The sequence below is a fragment of the Chamaea fasciata genome, unplaced genomic scaffold (assembly GCF_029207755.1).
Source record: "Chamaea fasciata isolate MVZ Bird 193981 ecotype frontalis unplaced genomic scaffold, bChaFas1.0.hap1 SCAF_2, whole genome shotgun sequence".
In the NCBI taxonomy this organism is placed as follows: domain Eukaryota; kingdom Metazoa; phylum Chordata; class Aves; order Passeriformes; family Sylviidae; genus Chamaea; species Chamaea fasciata.
In genome coordinates, this window is record NW_027094087.1 from 88,976,972 (window position 1) to 88,998,952 (window position 21,981).

Below are 21,981 nucleotides of genomic sequence, written 5' to 3' on the forward strand. Positions count from 1 at the left end.
CTTCAGGCAGACAGAAGATTTTCACATGTTTGCTTTTATATTTTTTTAGTTATTGGAATAGAATACGTGGAATGAGAGCAGGGATCTCTGCCATGCTTCACCGAAACCTTGTGAGCCACCTGCCGTAGAGGTGGAGAGAGATGCCTTTGGTACTGCCAGGATGAGAAAGGACCCCTGTTCTCACCACAGTAATCCTGCTTTCCCTTTGCCCCATCAAATCCCAGAGCACTTCAGTGGGTTGAGTGCATCACTGCTCTGAAGAGTGTTGAACACACCATAGAATCATAGAATGGCTTGGGTTGGAAGGGACCTTAAAGAGCATCTAGTTTGAACCTCTCCCCCCTCAATGGGCCAGTACACCTTGCACTAGACCAGGTTGCAACCATCATGTAGGTTTTTACTTTACATTGTACAGCAGGGTCGGGCATTAGAAGATAGGGTATAACAAAACCTAGTAACTGCTGTTAAATTGCAACAATCCCACTTGGTCAGCTGGAGCGTGGACATAAATCCAAAACTCTGCTTTGTAGTGTGGGTATAGATAGATCAAGTGCCTCAGTACGTAGCCTAATCCACAGATTAAATTTGCATGCTTCGGGATTGATTTATCACTAAATGGAACATGGGAAGAAACATCAAAATGGATGTTGGAGTGACACTAGACAAGGAAGGAAACATGGAATTAATTATTATTAATTATTAATTATTAATTAACTCCTTGAACCAACAGTTTGGGCTCCCGTGAAGCTTTGAAATTTTAGTTTCAAGGTGTGTGTCCTTAGCATTTGTGCTTTGCATTCTCTCTGTGCGTTAGATTTTATCACTGCCTGTCCCAGCAGGGACCCACAGTGTGGTACACTATTCCTTGACGCTCAAACCCATCTGTGGGGAGTCATTCTGCAGCTCCAGAGAGGTGTGAAGCTTTGTTGGCATTGGCACATCATTTGGGTGCTTCAGGAATTCTTGCAAAACTGCCAGAAGGGTTATTGCCACCTTCCTTCATTTTCTGCAGTGAGTCCTTCGCTGATGTATAAGCCTTTTCCTTCACTTTAAAGTATGCTTTTTTTCAGATCTTGTGAAAAATAGTAGAAAACGGTCACTCTTGTGCACATTCCTGTGGAAACAGATTCCTGTGATAAGCTAGCTGAGCGATGAGGGGATGGAGGAATGTGCTCCCCTTTGAACATGCAGCCACCTTGTAACTGTGAGCACACTACAGGCATTCCTATAGTGTTAGAACACTCTTCTGATTATTGTTTTGACTGACTGTGCTGCCATGAAAAGAGGGGATTTTTTATCACTTTGAAAATCTTCAACTAAACTTAATTGAAATTTGGTAGTTTTTTCGAGGTTTGAAAAAAAAATGAAACAAGAACATGCCACTAGAGGGAATAAAAGATGACACGCATTGACTTTTCTGTGTGGAATAAGAGACCTAACACTTCATCGTTTCTGGTTTCTGTAGTTAGTGCATATTCTCTGTAAATACAGGCTTATGAAGGAATGTCCTGAATTTGAAGCGCTTGACATTTATTGTTATTCCTAAATTCAATTACATGTTTTCCAGCATCATGAATTGCTGTTCACATGCCTTTGAATGTAGTATAAAGTAGCCAGGTATAACCTATCTTAAAAGATTTTTAAACTGGAAAATGCTGCTGAATACCTAGAATCACCAGAACAGCAGTATTTTCACAGAAATTTAAGGGAAAGCACTCGAGGCATGGGATATCAAGATAAATGCTCTTTAGGACTGCAGTGAAAACTCGACCATGAGCCTCGTCCCTCATAATAGGAAGTTATTTACTGCTTGTGATGATGAAGGACTGCGTACTTTCTGTCTCAGTTTCACCTTGTGCTGGTTAGACGTGGGGGAATATTTTCCTCTGCTGAAAGACAGGTACCACCACAGTTACCCATCACATCACAGTAGCAATGTTGGCTTTCTCTGAGGGCAGGAGGATGGTGAGTTGCATGAGGGAAGAGCACTGGAAAATGAAGAGTAAACCTTGAAAGTAAAGGATATACAAGAAGGCTGTGCATTACTGGTAATGAGAAAAGCTGTGGTAACTTGGCTGGTCCTCAAAAATTCTGATGGAATGTGAAAGGTCCAAGTGGCCCCATCCCACATGAGAAAAATGTAATCTCTCAAAAAAGGAATTATAAACATCAGAAAGGGGCTAGAAGGTAAAAAGGGGTGTGGGGAGCAGGAGGCACTTGCTGGGGAAGCTCTACTTGGAGAGCCAGGTCTATCCAAGTTGCTTTGTAGAAGCATTTGAGTGAGTTAGTTGAGAAATTACATTTGCGTTCTACAACATCTGCGCAAAACCCACCTTTATATCTTGTATTTGATACTCAGAACTTTAAGTTTGATTGTTTGGGTAAATTTAGATTTGAAACCTCATCTCTTGTGAGGATTCATGGGCAATCCTACGGGCAGAAAACGAGTCCCGTTTACATTTCTTCTTGTAGAAAGTTCTTACCTTGTTCTGAAGCCCTCCAAGAAAGTGTTTTCTATATCAGTGTAGATCCCTGTCGGAGTTTGCTGAAGAGGTCTGTGAAATGGAGCTGTGGAGCTGAGTCCACAGTCTTACTTTAAAAACCTAACCCCCTTGCCCTCCTTTATATTTAGGTGGGTTTGGTGTGTATAAAAACTCACTTTTGTGTCTGGACTTGCTGTATTCCTTTAATTTGCATGCTCTGTCTTGGTGCAGCTCTGGTTTCCAAGGATATTTGAGTAAAAGTTGTTGCCCAAGCACAGCAGCTGCTCATGCAGATAAATAAAAGTTTAATGAAGTGGTATGTTTCAGACTAATGCAACGTTCAGCAAAGGGGGTGAAGAATTGTCCTTTTATTTTTTATTGGCTTGTGTCATGTTTAATACAAAAGTGTTCAGTATATGCTCGATAGATGTCTACTATAGTGAATAAGAATCTATGAACAAATTTATAGGTAATCATTCAATTTCAATAGTTTACAAAGAGCTTTTTCACAGAAAAAAATGTACTCATCACTTTTGAGATTATTGTCTAAAATTGATCATTTGGACAAAATTGAGTCATTTGTACACAGATATCTAAAGGAGAGTATAAACTGTTGGTAATGTATAAAAGCTGCTGTGCCATGAACATCTGTCATCTGCCGTCCTGAACCTCCACTCATAACAGCATTAACTTTTCATTGGATCGCTGATTGACTGGCTGCAGGGAATTGGCATTTAATTATGTTTAAGCTTATCCTACTGCGTGCTGAGAAACAACCTTAAATACTTCATTTGAAACTGGAATGCAGCATGTTTAGGCGAATATTGTGATTGTTCTTGCTTTTATTTTCTGAGGACAGGAGCTCAGATGTGTATAGCTCGTTAACAGTTCAGTGTGTAAAACCCTCTAACATCATATAAATCACTTTGAATTTTTGCAACCATTATCTATTTGGCATGTTACGTGATTCCTTTTCCAAAACAATTTTTTTATTTTTCCGTTGTGTGATGTTTAATATTATGCGCTGATGACAATCCAGACTGCAGCACATTGATAGTAGTACATAAAATTACTGATCTTGTGTTCAGTCTGGTAATCTCAACAAAACTGGTGTCATATGATATACCCAGTATTGCCTATGTTACACTTCTTTCCTTTAGAGAAATTCAAAAATACTCTTACATATATTCTGCTACAAAATAAACACTTTAATAATGAACTCTGTAGTTCATACCACATAGAACTTGTTTCCTATTATAATCGAAACACTCCCTGCGAATTGTTAGGTTTATTGGCTTCTATTAAATGCAGATTCATTCAAAAAACACACCTTTCCCACTCACCGCGTAGAAGTAAAATCTCTGAATTAAGTTTTTGTTTAAATGTGTTAAGAATAATGTCAAAGAAATAGCAAACATTTTTCAAGAAGTGGTAAGCTTTTTTGAAGCCTCCTGAAATGAAGTGTTTTATTTACTACTAAAAATTTATTAAGTGAAGTGAGACACAGAGCTTGCATAATTCCCTGCTAACCGCCTTCCTGCCTTGCAGGAAACTTGAAGCATTCCCATTCTTGTTTTACAATTACGCAGGACACTCCATCACTACAAAATGTGACAAACTGGTATAGTGGTTGTGTTTTGATAGCTGAGAGTAGGAAGAAAATTACATTGTGGTTTTCTTCTGATTTTCGAGGTAGAAATAGAAAAATGCACATTGCTGTTGCATTTCCAAAAGAGCATTTTAATGCTAGTTACTGAAGTTACTTTGCGGCACACTTTGCTGCATTAACCTCCCTGTCAGAGCTTGCCCACGTGCTTGAGTAACTCTGAATTTTCATATCTCTAATGACTTTCCTTTTGTCATAAATTAGAACAGGAAAGAGTAAACAGCTCATTGCAGTTCTGGGGATGTGTAGCTTTTTGCGGAGGCGCTGGGAGAGCCTCCTGCTTTTCCCAGGACAGGACAAGGGTCGTGCCTGTCGCGGCGGTGAGAGTTTGAGGAAAGCTGGAGGGAAGGGGGTGCGCTTGTCTCACGCATCCCTTAGGTGTGATCAAGTGATAAAGGAAATGTGGTGCCCTTTGGGAGGGTGTGTACCTATGAGAAACAGGAAGCAGCTCGGCGGGTGCTTGCCCTGCCTGCCTGCAGAGGTTGGTGGCTCCGACGGGCGCAGGTGTGCCGACACACCGCCCAGCCGCTCCTCTCCAGGCATCTTGGCAGGCGCGCTCCTCGGCACCCGCAGCTGGGAGAGGCGGGGGAAACAAACCCAACCCAAAGCCAAAACACCCCCCTCACCTTTAAGAAAAACCAACCCTCCTCCAGGTAGGGGAATATGACGGCCTTGCAGCTGAAAGAGTTGTCACATTCAGGTCTGTACAGGAGGAGACGGGATCGTCCTGACAGTGTCCTGCCCGGGTCACAGGAAGAGAACCTGAGGTGAGTGCAAATGGATGGTACTGCCAGGGCACCGAGCCCTTCTCTGCTGCCCGCTTGCTACGGTGGTTGTAACAAACAAAATGCAACCACAGCTCTGGAAAGTCACTGCAAAACACACGCATGGAGAAGCAGCCCTGAGGCACGACAGAAAAACCCCTGAAGGAGGGATAACAGGAGTCCTACGGTGCGACCTTGCGTTCTGGCGATGGTGTGACAGCCTTCCCTGACTCTGGGAACGGCAAATGTTAGCCGGCATTTACTTTGGGATCCCTTCTGATGGCCAGCACTCGCAAGTACATAAGCGTTTTGGAGCCTGACAACTTCGCTCCATCTGCTTTGAAGCTAGTTCTGGGTCACCCAGGTTCTGTGGGTTGTGCTGCCTCTTGGGTCTTGGTACAGTCCCTGCGCCAGGCTAGTGTTGTGGAGCTGGGGTGGCTGCTGGGCTCTGGGTTTCCTCATGGGGGGTTCTGTGTTGTGGAAAGGGCTGTAGACAAAAAATGCAGCAGGGCCACTTAGCTTGACTTTACTCAGCAAGGGTGACCAAAAATTAGAAAGCCATTTAATGTCTGGGGTTATCTTCCTGATGCTGTGAAGCTTTGGAAAAAAATTAACAATGAATTTGCAAAAAGCTTCCATTTGGAGCGGAAAGATTAAAGATCTGTTTGTAACTTGAGTAAGCACAAAAAATAAAAATGCTAAGATGATTTTCTAAGTGTGCTCAGCATGAAAGCAATCCATTCCTAGTTCAAGCTCTTCAGCAGAGGAACCTTGTGTATCCGCTAACAAAAGCCTCAGTGGAGAGGAAGTACTTCCTATGTCCTAATGCCTGTCTCATTGTATTTTTAGATTATTTTTCCTTGGTAGTGGTTGTGCATCAGGTTGAGTGCTGTGTAATTTGAAAGGTTGTTACTGTGTTTTTGTCAGCTGCATTAGCGATTTCAGAAGAATGGTTATTCAGATCTGGGGGATTTCCTCTTTTGTTACAGCTAAGGACCTTAATTGTGGCAAAATGTATGATTGTAACTTACAGAAATTATTTGCTATGAGATGTCAGAAGCATATCACTCCTAGGAATGTGTTAACTTGCAGGTTTGGTATGTGTGTTTGGTGTCTCTTTGTAGTATTAATTCTGAATTGATTTCCGAGATGGATTTCTAATAGCATTAGCAGTATATATGTTATATTCATATGATAGCAGTTGGAAGAATAACCGGACTTAGAGTAAGAGATGTGCGGAGACTCTTGACATTTTTACATTTAGTTTCTTTTGTACAAAACTAGCAATGAGGAAAAATAGATCTATTTGGGGAAAAGAAAGTTTCTTTTTAAAGCAAATACATAAAAATGAGTACTAGCTCTGTATGGTTGCGTTGCAGTAATTTCTATGCATATCCAAGATGGGAATGAGACCATTTTGGGGCTGAATAGGGGGAAGGGGTGTGTTTATACCAGTAGAAGTCTGGGTGTTTTAGTCTCCTGAGCCTCTTCCAGTTAGAGATGAGAAATATATGGAACAGGGATTGGTCTTGAGAAATAAAATCCAAATTGGAGGAAATAGCAAATCAGGGGCTTGTGAATCCGCAGAGGGCAGAGTGTTGGAGGTACAAGAAGGTGAATAGAGCATGGTCAGATGATGCTTTTAGAGCGGGGGGACAACCCATACCTGCAACCAGAGCTTATCTTTTGTTTGCTAATAGCTTTAGCTGGTTCTTATTCAAACTAAACCTTGCTCCTTCCTAATCCATATTGTAATATTTCAGTGTGTTGCAAGGCAGGCATATTTGTCATTTTTACTGCATTCTCCATGACAAAAGGCTATGGCATTATAAACACAGAATTATGACGTATCAACAGGGCAAAGAGCAATTGGGAACAAAGAAGAAAAGCTCATTAGTTTTCTAAAAATGGAAAGCTCTAGTTTTTTCCATATATTCTCCCAGTGCCACTTAGATGCCTGTCCTTAGCAAATTCTTTCACAGTATCTAGAGTCCACAGGAAAGACAAGAGGTTTCTTTTATGTGTGCTAAATATATCTTGCCATCCATGGCTTTTCAATGCCCTCCCCTAGTATCTCTCTCCAGTTCTTTGTTCTAGTGCCTTTGTATTTTGTTTTACATACATATTAATCCAGATGTGTCAAATAATATCAGCCCTCAAGCAACAGTTCACTGAAACCTGCTTTCTCAGTTCAAGTAGTGTTCTTCTAATCCTGGGCCAAAATGTACTCAAGATGCCAGTGTCCCCAGGTCACCTTTTGAGAACCTCTGTATTTAAAACCCTTCATTTCAGCTGCTGGGTCCAGCCATCACAGCAAGAGCCAGATGTGCTTGGTAGGACCTGTGTACCTGCAAACTGCAGCTGAGACACAGCCAAGTGTTAGCATTACAAAGCAGCTCAGCAGGGCTTGGTGCCAAAATTCTGCCTTTTTTCTTTCCTGGGAATGCCAGTGTGATTTCTACTTAAAATGTGTGAGATTACTAATAGTTAGAGCATTGGAAACAATGTACTGAAACTCCTAAATGTGCACCAGAACATATGTTTGTCATATAATGTATCACATACATTTAATTTGTCCTGACAGCGCAGCACATTGGTGGGAATGGGAAATTCAGCTTCTCTTTCTGTCTCACTCCATGCATCACTTACCAAACCCCATAACCTCTCTGGCAGCCTTTTAATCTGCTGCTAGAGATGCAACTGGTGCTTTACTGACTTTTAGGGAGCTGCAGCCTGTCTGTGCTATGTCAAAAAGGTGGTCTGGATAGCTCATCTTTTTCTTGAGCTTGCACAGTACACAAATGTGCTTGGTTTAGACCTCCAGTGAGGTTGGGGTGCTGAATGCAGACCTCTCTTTGCCTGTTTGAGTGGACTCACCAGCTCATAAACGTAAATTAAACAGGATGCTCCTAGGGTGCAGAGTTCAAAATGCAGGAGGATGCCAGGCACCTTCATCTCTCTCCTGCGTGCAACAGATGTAGACGTCCTTGAACTAAATGCCACCTGAAAAGTCTGCTTTTCAGAAGAGACTGTTCTGAAGACTTGTTCTTTTCCAGCTACATTGATTTAGTGGGAAAAAGATGACCTCTCCTTTAGGTCTTGTCTTGCTTTGTCTTTAGAAACAGCATGCAAAAAAATCTGACTGTGTGCTGAGCTGTTCTTTCTTGCTTTTCTTGGCAAACAGGATGCAAAGGCAATTGTACACATATATTTATGATTAATCATTAGGAGTCACTTAGCAATAGCAGTATGCTTGCTATTTTTGCTCTTTCCCCTTCTCATCCCATGGGTTTTTGTAAAAATAGAATGAATCCTCTAAAAGAATTGATACTATTAATTCTCAAGCCTCATTACAAGGTATTGGCAAAAGCAGAGGCAATTATCTTAGGGCGTTTTTTGGCAATTACACTTAAAAATTAATTTGATCACTGTTAGCTACTACCTGTAGCTCTCTTTTCTAAATTCATATGCATTCAAATGCCGTTAAAAATGTAAACAACTTTTGAAGAGCTTAGTCTCACATTTTTGCCAAACAGTAAATTTCAGCATTTACAATAGATAATCTTTGATGAACTTCCATCAGTGGCTGTCAGTCATTCGTAACTCGCTGCTCTGTTCTGTGCAAAAAGCATTGTAGATGATTTCCATATTAATAGTTTTAAAGTATCTGCATTCCCTTTGCTCTCTGCTGCTGAAGCTGATGGGTACATGTGTGTGAGTAGGTGCAGGCAAACTTCTGCTGGATCTGCTCAGGCTCCTGCCTGCCTCTGTACATTGACTTCAGGCTGGAAGGCATGTGGATGTGCCCCAGAATTTCAAGCACAAAGACTTCCTTGCAGATGAAACAGGAGGCATAAACACATTGTTAAGTCCCACTGAGCCTTTGGAGGATAGGCTCTGCACAGCAAGGCTTGTAGGTGAGTGTAAAAAGAAACAAATTAATAAAATTCCCCCCATTGGCAACACGGTAGGGCTGTTTCCCTTTCTTTATGAGATCTGGGAATTGTGCAAGGTCACAGATCTCCTTAACCTGCCATCATAAGCACGTGTGTAGCAGCCAGACAAGGTGGGGAGCTGTTTCATCAGCTCTTTAGACCTGCTCTTCCTAGGAAGAAGGAATGAAAATGATGGTCAGGGACTGTCTGGGAAACCAGGGACCTGTTGAGCCTTCAGATGCTTTAGGGTACTGAGAGCAGGTTAAGGTGAAAAAAATCTGTTTGCACCAGGAAGCTTACTTAAATTTGATTTCTCCTGGTAATGTTTCTTTATAGCATCACCAATGTTAACATGTATATGGCTGCTTTCTGTAAGAGTTGATTAACTTGCTCACCCTGCCAGTGTCAGCAGGTAAAGCAGTAATTATTCCATACTTCGTTAAAAAAAAAAAGGGATTAATTTATTAAAGCAGGAAAAACTTAAAAGAAGTGCTAAGACAAAAAAACTGTGTTTCTCCCTAATAACTCTGCTAGAATAGTGGAGAGCTGGGTGCTACAAATACTCATTTGAATCAGGTGCTTGGGAGCTCTGAACTAAGATACACTTCAACTTGTCTGCTAGCTGCTCTAATTGAAGAAGGGATTTGGCCATGTAAATGTAACACTGAATTGGTACCATTAATTAGAGGAACTTACAGCCAGCAAAAATATGCTTCATGGTTAGATTTAAATATTGGGATACCTAGAATTTGCATTGCACCTTAGTTTGAGGTATGCACATGACTCGAGGCTTTACTGTTCATTTGTGCTGTACTTTTTCATTGCTCGAGGGGTTAAAATAACTCCTGAGGAACACACCCTTTTTTGCTTGCCTTCTCTCTCAACCCTTGTCTCCTACATTGCATAACAACTAAGCGATTTTGTTTGACTTGTTCACCCAGACTGTCACCTCTCATGACTCCAAATCACCAGAGATAGCTCCTTTTGTAACATCGACTAAAGCAGTAACTGCTTTTCCTCTTAAATCTATGATTTTAGTAAATATGTAAGCTTCAATTAGGATTTTAATTATAGCATTTAGGAATTTCACTGCTCTTATTTACAGGATTAGCTGGCTAAAGGTGGATTGTACATTTCTTTTCTTTTGGTATTATTTTTGTGTGCCCTGATGATACCTAACAGAGGTGTTCTCTAAAGAAAATGTACCATGATTGCTTATTATTCTTCAGTATAATTAAGTTGTCCTTTGAATGCAATCTGTCACACTGAAGTGAATTTACACACAGAAGAGAAAAACTAAATTATGTCAATGTTACCACTTAATAAAATCTACTGACTTGCAGGTATCTGGGAGAAAAGTTTAAAGGTTGTAAGCTTGGATTTCCTTTCTATATATATTTTTTTTTTCCTGAGGTCTCTGAGCTGTTCTAGGAAACCTGAAGCTAACTGACACACTGTCCTCCAGAGGGCCGTGAGCCTTTTACATGATGCTCTCCAGGCATAAGAACAGCTTGCTAAATATGCTGCTTCTGGGGATGGCCAAGGGCTGATGCCTGCGGAGGGAGGTAGAAGGAAACAGTGAACCTTTTATGGGATTGGCCTTGCTAGTAACCCCAGCTTGCCACTAACTGTGGCCCAGGGACTTCCTATGCAATTTGTGGCATTCAGTGTTTTTTCCTTCAATTAACTCCTCTGGTCTTGCCTTGCACCCAGCAATCTCAGGGCATTTATTAAGTCACTCAGTGCTCCAAGTTTTCATATGTATAATCTGATGGTGTAGTACACATAATTGTGTGGGTTGGTTTTTTTTTTTTTTTCTTGCTTGATTTGTCGTAACAGCTTTAGGCTGCCATTGTTCAGCTTTCATTTTTGTATCTTCCAGCTTTGTAGAAGTTCTCATTTTAGGTAGTTGTTGGTAGAATTCTGAAATGATGACTTCATATATAATGCTCTGTGAGCAGTGTTTTTTGATGCAATTTTGCCAGCAGATTCTAAGTCATCCTGTGATGTGTCTTTGTAGATGAGCCTTTCTGATCTTTAGGAGCCTTTTGTCCAGCAAGAGAAATTTTGGGTTTGACTTTCGTGACGTATTTCCTTGTAGCTCTTCTGCTGTTTCTGGCTGCCCTAATGACCATAATAGAGTTAGAAAAAAATGAATTAAATACTTTTTACTATTAGCCTCAAAGGAAGTAACATACTGGCAGACACAGATAGCAATACCTGGCAGCATTTCTCAGCTTGTGCTTCTTTAAATTAAAGATTCAAAACATTCAAACTGTTCCAGCAAGGAATGAGTGGACAAAGGTAGAGCAAATGTGAAATGATGTTTGTCTTTTCTAGTGTGTGAAATCCATGCATGCCACACTCTTCATAGATCATAAAGTTCGTGATCCCAAGGTGAGTGTACCTTTTGAACTCTGTTTCTATGCAACTATTGGACTCCCACTCAGAGTCGTTCCTCAAAAGTGCCCTGGCTGGTCCCCTTGTTCCAGTAAGGGAAGTTTGCATTGAAAGCTATTTGTCCTGCACGGTATTTGGCTTTTCCCGTTCTGTACGTTTCTCCTCACTGACTTCAGAAAGTGAAGTGAAGCATACCCTGTATTTCTGACACATTGCAAAGCTGGTCCTAATATATATACTTTTTAAAGGACATTGTAGTAGTGCAGCTTCAGAGTAAGATAACTCCATAAACTACCAAGTTGCAGGTTATGAATTTTGCCCAAAATGTACAAGTAATTGTGTAGTTTTAAACTCAAATACTTGCTAAAGTGTTTTCTAAACTGCTGCTCAGATTACACCAGGTTATGTAGCAAAGCCGAAGGAGGCTTGGCAGAGCTCGAACCTCTCTGATTGAAAGCACAAACCCCTGTGATCTTCCCTCTTTCCTTTGCTTCTGTCCTGTCAAGAAAAAAACTGCTGTTCTTTCGGATAGTTCCAGCAGTATATTCTTGCAAGGGATAGCTTCTATGTCTTCTTCCCTCCTAAGTGTTATGATAGATACTGTAACTGTCCGCTGCTGCTTTACTCATTGTGGATTAGTCAGGTGTTGGGATAGAAACCATTACTTTAAAAAAAACTGACTAAAAGGTTTAAAAAATACTTGCCAAGCCTGCTAGAAAAATGCATGGAAGTCTTGCTTTGCACAAACTGCCACTGAAATTCATTCATATTTACTTGACAGGTGTGCTACTAGCATTGAATAGCTAATAAATATAAAGTACAAGATGAAGACCTTTCATTTGCATTACCCTAAATGTTAAGACTGTCATAATGAAGTCAAAATGCTATTTTGTGTTCCAGTTATTTGTTGACACATTACTCATTCTTGAGGCTTAAGAACATAAACTGCTTCTGTTTGTTCTCTTGGCATTTGAATATTAGGGCTGTTATTTCATGCTGCAGATAACTTAGCTGTCTGCCATCCTCTGTAGGTTTTTAAGCCAGGTGATGCTGTAGTGAATGTAGGAAGAGAAGAATGTGAAACCAAAACCTGGAGTGACTAATAAGTACAATTTAGTATGTGTGTGAGAGAAGAGGAACAGCTGAAATGTTTTCTATGATACATTGTACTTCTGCTCAAAATTAATTAATTCAGGCAATGAAAAACTTTGCACTTCATCATACAGAAGCTCAAACTAATGAAGGTGAAAAGAGATTATGTTGCTGAAATTGTAGATGAATAGTAATAAAGTAATAATAAAAGATGTGTGTGATGTGCAGGTTACTAAAGCTGAAGGTCCGTCCTCAGCATGGTGTCTCCAGTGGAGATGTGACTATAATAAGGATGTTGCTGTGAGCTGGGAAGCCTGGTGTTGCAGTTCTCTCTGCCCTACAAGGATCTGCATGGATGTACTGGAAGTCTCTCCTGATTGCTGGGGTGCTACTTGAGTCATAGTATTAATTATAGCTCCTGGATGAACCGCTAGGGTCATGGTGTTCAGCTTGTCAAAACATTGGTTCCACATGGTGCAGGCAGATGACTCAGGCAGAATCAAAGGCTGGCATTTGCCATTATGCTGAGGATTCAGTGGAGGATTTTTTGGTGGATGTCAACAACAGATGACATGAACTGAATATTGGTGCTAGGAAACCATTACCCAAAGGAGAAATATGCTACTGCATCATTTTAGAATCATAGAATCATTTAGGTTGTAACAACCTCTTAAGGTTATCAAGTCAAACCAATAACCCATCACTGCCAAGTCCACCTCTAAACTATGTACCCAGGTGCCACATCTAAATGTCTTTTAAATAGTTTAAGGGTTGTTGACTCCACCACTTCTCTGGGCAGCCTGTTCCAATGCTTGACACCCCTTTGCATGACAAAAAAAAAAAAAATGTCCAATCTAAACCTCCCCTGATGCAACTTGAGAGTTGTTTCTTCTTGTCCTGTCGCTTCTTTGGAGCTTGATGGATCTGATCTTCTCTCTTCCAGCTTGAAAAGGTGCTTCTTTTCACAGCGAGTGTCTCAGGAATATTTGATGTGCGGCCCCTAGTACTGAATGCCTGACCTTTTTTATTATTCTTAAATTGGAAATGAGGCTGTAAATGTTATATGAAATGCATCCTTAAAATTTATAGAGTTAGAGGAATTTGGATACAGAATTTGAATACCATAATAAAGTAGGCATGCAGTTGACTACACACGGTGCAAATTTCAAGAATAACCAGTAATATACTGTGTCTCATGGAACACAAAATTCTTGGAGTTCGTGAGCTCCTTATATATGATACTGTGTTTATTTTGTTTTTCCTGTCTGCACAGGATTAAAAAAAAAAAAACCAAACAGTAGTGGGGGAGGAAGAGATGAATGTTTTAAAGAATATAATATCTGTACACAGAAGTCATTACTTGATCTACACGGAGCATGGCTTCATTTGGTAATACTTGTAACCAGCAGGAAGAAAATACAATACTTTACTGAAATATTACTTATAACAGGATAATGCTGTAGTTGCATATTTCTGTCCCTTTCTACAAATTCTGTCCGAGGCTGATATTTTACTGTGCCTGAATGACTTGATAAACATTGTGTGGGAAGGTGCTGCTTATCTGTCTATTCCAGTTATATTTACTTCCTTATGGAGAGATGGAATGTGAACCTTCTCTGTTTGTGGAGACCAAAGCATTTTTTGGACATGTTTATACTGGAATAAATTTATACTGAAGGATATGAAACAATTAAGAATTGCCTTTTTGTTCGCCCTGTTTAAACTCCCACCACATAAGCTTAATTATACATTTTGAGGTGAAGACTAAAGAATGAAACTTTAAGGAGCACTCAGAATTCACCTCACTTTGACTGCAGTGGTTTCAAGATGGTTTTCCGTCATTTTTAACAGAAAAAGTAGTTAAAGCAGTGCTGAGCACATGTGAAAATCCTATCTGTAATGTGCATTTGAATTATATAAAAGATTCATACCTTCTTTCAAACTGCCTTAAGAGACCAGCTTAACATGAAAACTATTTTATTGCTTAAGAGACAAATAATTGCAGCAACCAGAACCCAAGAGTGTTTTTAATTTCAGTTAAAAAAAACCCACAAAAGGTCAGCTAGTGCTTTAAAATGTTGGTGCAGAAATCAGAGCAGGGCACTGCAAGCCCACGCATCTTTTGCAGCCAAATTTCTGTTCTAGGTTGTTTCTGTATTTTGTGTGTGAGAGTCACTGCATGGCATCTGTTAATACATGATTAAAATGAAACCACAGGTACCTATGAGGGCGGTGGTGGGATGCACTGTGCTTACTCATCCTCCCTGCCTGTCCCGATGGGCCAGTCGGTGCAGTGATATGTCACGGTGGCACAAATAGGCTGCCAAGCAGCAGCTGCCTTTGCCAAGCACCTTCTTTGGAGCCGTGACTGCTCCGCACAAGGCTATTTGTGGCACGGAGTGAAATGCTCAGCGGGCTTGTCTGGCCAGCGAGCCGTCTCTGTAAGAGTCCCTGTCTGCCCTTGGCAGCCGCTGGCATGGGCAGCAAGGTTGGAAAGCTGTCCAGAGAAAGCAGTGTGGAGTGAGGCGGCAGTCATCCTTCAGCAGGGATTAGGCAGTGCATCTATTTTTGCTATTGTTTACCAAAGCCCTTCTGGTAACCGCAGTGGAACACTTCTCCCTCCCTCTTCTACCATTTCCTTCAGCACCTTCCCTACCACCAGTTTTGGCTTCTGATAAAATCCTCAGTGTGCCAAGAGGAGGCTGTCTTTTTCTTTCATACCTACCATTTCTAGTTAAACACTCAACTCCCTTTTCTCTTCTCCCTAACACTGCATCTTTAACGACAGTCTGATGTATTTTGTCCCATATCTCAAGGAATGCCCCTGGGGAGCTGCTGCTGCTGCAAAACAACCCCTTACATACTTCCTACTCCCCATGGAGACAGTTTTACCTGAGAGTAACTTAGAATTCCCTAATGAAAATGCAGTGTATTTTTAACAATGTATTTCAGATCTTGGCAGCATGCCTCCTACAAAATGTCAGAAAAGAGAAGGATGGCCAGCTGCTCTGGATTTGTGATTACCACACCTTCACAGTAGAAGCTGTGTTTTGCTTCAGTAGCATAAAGGCCCTTTTTAAACTCCTGTCAAGCTCCTTTCTTTCTTCATGGAGGAAATTGGGAGTCATTACACCAGCAAAAATGGTAATAAGACTGGAGAACCAGGCAGCTTCCACTTACTGCACATATGAAGGACTTTTTGAAAAAAACTAGGAAGATAAAACTAGGCTTTTAGGATGGACATCTTACTGCACTAACTTGCTGTACTACTTGCTTTGCTACAGCCATGCAGAAGATTGCACAGTAGCAAGCTGAAGAAGCAAGCGAATGTTTTCTTGTTGACCAAAGAGGACATGAGGCAGCAGAAGTGGCTTCCACCCCATTGGTCACCTGTGGATTTCAGGTCACTGCAAGAATTCTAGTAGTCCACCAGGAGAAAGACTCTACAGGGCACTTTCAATTTGCAGCAGCATCTTCCCAGGAGAATTGTCTGTGATCTGGGACAAAATACAGGAAAAGAGTTGGGAAACTGCTGAGAAAATAGTGATAAGAGTGGGAGATTGACTGACTTGCTGTTTCTTATCTTTGTGGCTTCATTCACCTGCATTAATCCTGGATGAATCAGCATTTTTAGTCCACTGCAGTCAGTCTTGCAGAAGTTTTTTATGCCCACAGAAGTTCAGCACTGACCTGAGCAGAAAGTGTTGGGAAGCAAGATGAAGAAGAAAAACTGACATCACTATAACTGCATTTCTGTTGGCAGAGACTGCTCTTTTTCATCACTCATGCTCCAGAGAATGCAGAAACCCTTTGTTCCAGGACTGCAGTGGTGCTCTGGCAAGATCTTTGTGGCCTAGGGCTACAACCTGAGCATTGCTTCATCTGGAGCTTGCCCCATGACAGATAAAAATAGGGCTTGAGCTGCAGCCAGGCTGTGTCAGTGGTGAGGGTGCAGCCTCCTTAGCCTGTTAGAGCTTGTGACTCCTGGTAGCTCCGGCATAGGGTGAATAATCACACCTACAGACAGGCAAATAAGCAGGGAAATAGCTTGCCTAGGGGGTTGCTCCTTTTTGAGGGGAAGTGAAGGAAAGACACTGACCAAACCCATTCCACAAATTTGTCAGCAGAAGCAGCAGTAGGGCTGTGTTGGCTGAGCTGTGAGAAGGTGGCTGTGTGCAAGCTCAGGCCTGCATGGACAGTGGAGCGTGGGCTGCTGTACGCTTGCTGAGCAAGCTGTCCCAGCTGCTGGTGAGATATATGGCCAAAAACCATCATCAACCAGACCCTCTGTGGTAGGTCCTAGGAGGGTGCAGGTATACTAAGAAACTGTAGCCTTGACTGGAACTTCTGTCATATTCTGTGACAGGGCAAGAGGAAATGGCGTCAAGTTGTGCCATGGGAGGTTTAGATTGGAGATCGGGACAAATGTTTTCATGGCAATGTTGTCAAACACTGGAGTCACCATCCCTGCAGGTATTTAAAAGATCTACAGGTGTGGCACTTGGGGACATGGTTTAGTGGTGAATATGGCAGTATTAGTTTAATGGTTGGACTCAGTGGTCCTGAGGTCTTTTCCAACCTAAATGACTCTGTGATTCTCTGATCTTCTAGTTCTGTTTTCTCTATTTGTTCCCCTTACTCATCTCCTTCTTGTCATCCTCTGCTTCTTCATGCCCCTTCACAGACTAGCTTCTTCAGCTACCAGTGTCTTGTGTGTCATGAGCACAAAGTGCACACAGTTCTGCAGTTCAGCTGATTGCTAACAAGGCTGAGACAGTTCAACACAAAAGTTACTCAGGAGGGCTTCCCTAAAACCTTCCTTTTCTGCAGTTAAAAAGCACAGGAAGACGAGTATCCCGAGTGTCCCATATCTACCACAAGCACTGTGCTTCAAATAGGGAGAGCTTGAAGGAGTGTAATTATTAGCTGCAAATCTTACTTCAGTTAGTGTTCTTATACTGGATAGTTGTTCTAAATGCAGCGCATCACTGGAAATAAAGCTTTGATTTTCCTCCTTCATATATTGTCCATTATGGCATGCCTGTCAGTTTTGTTAATGGCCTGAGAAACACAACAATCAAACTACCTCCCTGTACCTACCCCTTGTCAGAAGTACTGACAAGAGGAAAGACACCTAAAGATAAATTCAACACGTACGACTTAGAGGACGCAAGTGGAGCACTGAAGGCCATTTTTACAATGTAATTAATGCATTATAGCATTAAAGCAATATTTACCTGGAGACAGGAGTCGTCTCTTCCTGCTTTCCACTGCTGGTTTGCCCATGATAAAATACTGTTAGACTCTGCCTCCACACCCCCTCAGCAGAAAGAAGCTGCAGACACAAGTTTGGTGGTGAACTTATTTGCTCATATAGGTTACTCACACCACAGCTCTCCTGGGCAGCTTCTGTCAGCAACCAGCAGCAAAGACCCTTTCCAGCGTCCGAGTTTACATGAGGGCCTGGCAGGGGAGTGTTCTCCTCTGTGCACAGCCAGCCTCAGTAAATCTCAGTGTGACAGGCACACAGCCCTGCCGCTGAACTTTTAACTTGAAGCTCTAGCAGGGTGCTGAGTAGCTCCAGCTACATGACACAGAGCTGTGAAAGTAAATCACTTCACTGGAACAAGGGGAAGTCCAGCATATTGTCTTGCAGACTTTGGCTACAGCTTCTTTGCAGCATAAGTATAAGAATATATACGCCCGGGAAAGCAATCAGAGCAAGATGGACTTCCAGCGCAGGGCTCAGCCGTTCCCCATCCCAGAGGATCAAGAGGTTGTGTACAAGGTCGCTCCTGATGCTCACAACTCTGCAGGAAATGAAGACGAGAAACCAGTGTCAAAATTGCAACGTAGGCACAGTGAAACAAAACTCTACAAAGAGTTTTGTGACTTTTATGCAAGATTGTAAGTTCATTCTGTTCAGCTTCGGGGTGTAACTGCAGTGACATTACTGGTGTATTGTACATAATGTATTTTATTATCTGAGATCTGAGGCTCAGGCTGTGCAAGTTGTTCTGTCATCCAGCCTTTGCCGCTGTTCTGCTTGAAACATTGCCAGTTGTAACTGTCAACTAAAATTTGAATTGTTACTTTAAATTTCATCATTAATTGCATCAGAAGTTTGTATTAGCCGTAAAAATGGTCTTGGAATTTGTAAAGTAGTCTCTCTGCCTTCAGGTTGTTTGCCAGTTATTCTGGGAAAATGGATAAACTGCTTCATTAATGCAGAAGTATTACATAATTAACTAGTTTTACATATATAATATGTTTCAAAGTGAAGCACTTTTTCCTGAAGAGGGAAATTTTTTTTTTTACTTGATTTTGAACTTTGTTTCATGTTTTTGCTTGGATTATACTTTATGTACAGCAGCGCTCTAACATCCTTAATACTCAAGCACTGTTGAAGAGATGACGAAAGATTCCAGTTTCTCTTGTGGTTATTCTTCATTTAGATTGATAAGGAGGGTGGGGAAATTAACTGAGGTTTTGCCCCACAGAAAGCATACACAGCTCATGAAGACCAGTGGTGAGCTTTATAGTTGATCCCAGTTTATGTGTATAGTCACTGCAGTTTGTCCATAGGTCTGTCTGTTATGTATGGGTTAGACCATCCTGCGTCTGATCTTCATCTGTCATTTGCTCACCTATTTCACTGTGAGGGCAGTGGATATTTGGATTGCAGTTACTGTTTTCCTCATTTGCTAAGATGGGAGAGAGAGAAAAAAAGTGCCAGCTAATAATAACATATCAGATGTGACCTTGTGTAGGACTCTTCTGTGAGACAGTGTAAGAAATAGATAAAACACATTCCATTTTGAACCACGTGCTAGGTGTTTGCTTGCTCCCTTGGATGGTGTGCAAGGAATGAATTCAATTCCCATTGAACATGGTGGGAGCCCAGAAGTCTTATCCATTGGAAGGATAAGAAGGAAGGCTTGGCATCCTGCAGAGGACTGCAGGCTCTGCACATACAGGTACAGCATGATAGCTGTATCAAAATGTGTGCATGCATGCACATATGTTTCAAATAATGTCACTTGTCTAATAACCTTTCAGATACATTTTGAGTCAGCGGTTTTGTCAGCTGACCTCTGATTGCAATAAAACTAGACCATTGCCCTGTATTTGCTCTCTGCTACCACTGCCCTCTATCTGCTCTCTGCTGTCATATTAGGGTAGAGGAGTGATCCTGAAAGGCAGAGCTTTGAGAGTCTAGATATGAGTGGCAAAATGTTTGCAAAGGAAAAATCAAAAGAACCTTTTTCTGGCCTTAATTAACTGAAACACAGCTGTACTGTCTCCTCTCAGATGTGGATAGATACCACACTGCCATTTTTTTGGTCCTGCGCCTTTGAGAAGCAACCAAGGTTGCTGTTTCAGTATTTCTTTGCATCCCTGGCATGGGTTTGCCAGCTTGTGTGGGTCGCAGTGGGGCAGCCAGAGCATTCCCACCCTCCCTCTTGGCCCTGGAGTGGGCTATGAGCTGGCACATGATGAGCTGAGCTCCCTGAGATAAACCCTAACAATCAATCCCATGACTTCAAAATAAATTTGTAAAATTACTTCAAGCTATGCAGAGCTCATATAAAGGATATTTATTTAACTCCTGTGTTTTTCATTAATATCTGCCAGACTAGATCCTGCACACTATTTCACATTGTTTATTCAGAGCTCTAAACTACTGCCATTATATATATATATTTTAGAATTAGGAATTGGTTTACAATAAATCATTTATGTCTTCTTATGTGATGCCAGTCCTCAATCATTAATATTTGCCTTGTTTTCAGTAATTTTAATGTATTTCATAATTTTTATAGTACTTTGAATTACCTGTCTTTTTTCATCATAAAAAGCCTGTAAATGTGTCTGTAGTGACAACGTTTCTCTTGGGATTGTTAAGTAATTAGAGCACATCATAGGGATTTTGTTTGTAAAGAGTTAGGGAGCAGGGAGAAGCGGTAGTTTTATTTTTGAGGAGAGGCCACAAGCCATGAAGTTCATTGAAAAACTTGTGTAGAGCAACTTAGCATTAGGTTGATGCCATTTGGACTGGTTTGGTGGGGGGAGGGGAAAGACCCACAACCAGAGCTGTTCTCTATTTAGGTTAATTTTCTATTTCTTTTTTTTTTTAATGACAGCAACATGGCGAACGCGCTTGCAAACGCCATCTGCGAGCGCTGCAGGGGGGGCTTTGCCCCTGCTGAGAAAATTGTCAACAGCAATGGTGAGCTGTACCACGAGCAGTGCTTCGTCTGCGCACAGTGCTTCCAGCAGTTCCCCGAAGGGCTCTTCTATGAGGTAAGCAGGGCAGAGGACCCCTCCTGTCCCCACTCCCCCTCTTGAGCCTTCATTCCCACAGCACAAGTAGCTACAGGCAGGTGGATACCTTAGAAAGTCCCATGGGAGAATCTGGGCTCTGAAAGAGTGTGCCCAGTAAAGGGAGGAAAAAACCAGAAGCATTTCTGTGCTAATTTGGAGGGCATCAATGTATATAACCTTCTTTAAATATGAACCTTAATGTTATCAGCACTCAGAGAAAAACTCCTGGAGATTTTTTTCTCAGTGCAAATTTTTTTCCCTGAAATATGTGAATCTGATGTGAATCATGCCAGAAATACAGAGAAAACATGCTTCTTAGAGGAAAAAGTCATATAGAGGGAAATCCCAGCATTCTGTGGTCCATAGGAGGTTTATTGCTGAGTTGAGTGAGTCCAGCTTGGCATTAGAAAAGAGATGATCTGTGTGTGAGCATGCTGTGATTCAAACCAGACAGGGCCAGTGTAAGATCAGCTCTTAAATTTTTAACAGTCCAGAGCTTTTGAAATTATCCGTTCTTAACACACTTTCAGGGGTTAAAACCTGATCCCATTCATATTTCTCAGCTCCATGTTGATCTGCCTCAGCTTAGGAGGGTATTTCAGTATAGGTTTAATTTTCTTTTACATTCCCCGATCATGAGAATTCAAAATGTGGCTCAGCACAAAGTGGCTTTAATGAAAGCTCTAGACTGGTTCATAAAATACAAAGTGATTGGTAAAGGGAACAATAGATGGTATGAGACAGGGAATTACTGTCAGAGAGATAAGACCCTGCTCAAGTAGCTTACAGTCCATCTTAGGGTAGCAGTCACAGGATTTGTGTCATATGATGTGAAAAGGGAAATGAGCAGAGTGTAAAAGGAGAAATTCTATGCTCTCACATACAGGTGTCATCCTTTGGCAAGAGCACAATAGTTTATCTTCCACAGAAGCATTTCTAGTTTTACAGAGGCATGTTATGTGGTGACAAGGAGAGATTGTGGATTGTAAAAGAGACTGGCTAAGGGGATTCCGGGGATTTTTTTTTTCTCACCTTGTTTGAGGATCAAAAGGCTCTTGGGATAGTGTTACACAAATTGTAGTAAATCAGCCTCTAGTGTTCCATAAGACATCAAAAGGTGAGCTGCAAGGCAGAATTAATTAAATAGAAACAAAAGAACACCCCCCTAGATACTGAACAAGTTGCATTACAATTGTTAATGTATACTGATCTGACTCGGTAAAGAGTCCATCCTGACGTGTTAAGACCTGAGGAAATGTAAAGTGATAATGAATGTTTCAAAATTAAAATATTTGTAATTACGTTAATAAAATTGT

General features: G+C 41.3%; 1 protein-coding gene across 8 annotated transcripts in view; it reads left to right on the forward strand.

The window, feature by feature from the left end:
- LIMS1 (LIM zinc finger domain containing 1) overlaps window positions 1-21,981 on the forward strand; it is a 68,078-nt gene that overhangs the window by 31,008 nt on the left and 15,089 nt on the right. For 3 of the 8 annotated variants that reach the window (XM_066176682.1, XM_066176684.1, XM_066176685.1), the window contains exon 2: window positions 20,485-20,644. In XM_066176682.1, the coding sequence (XP_066032779.1) occupies window positions 20,485-20,644 (160 nt within the window). Of the gene's footprint in view, window positions 1-4,750; window positions 4,917-17,758; window positions 18,248-20,484; window positions 20,645-21,981 lie in introns of those variants that run through there. The other 5 variants (XM_066176677.1, XM_066176683.1, XM_066176680.1 and 2 more) reach the window with 4 other exon arrangements.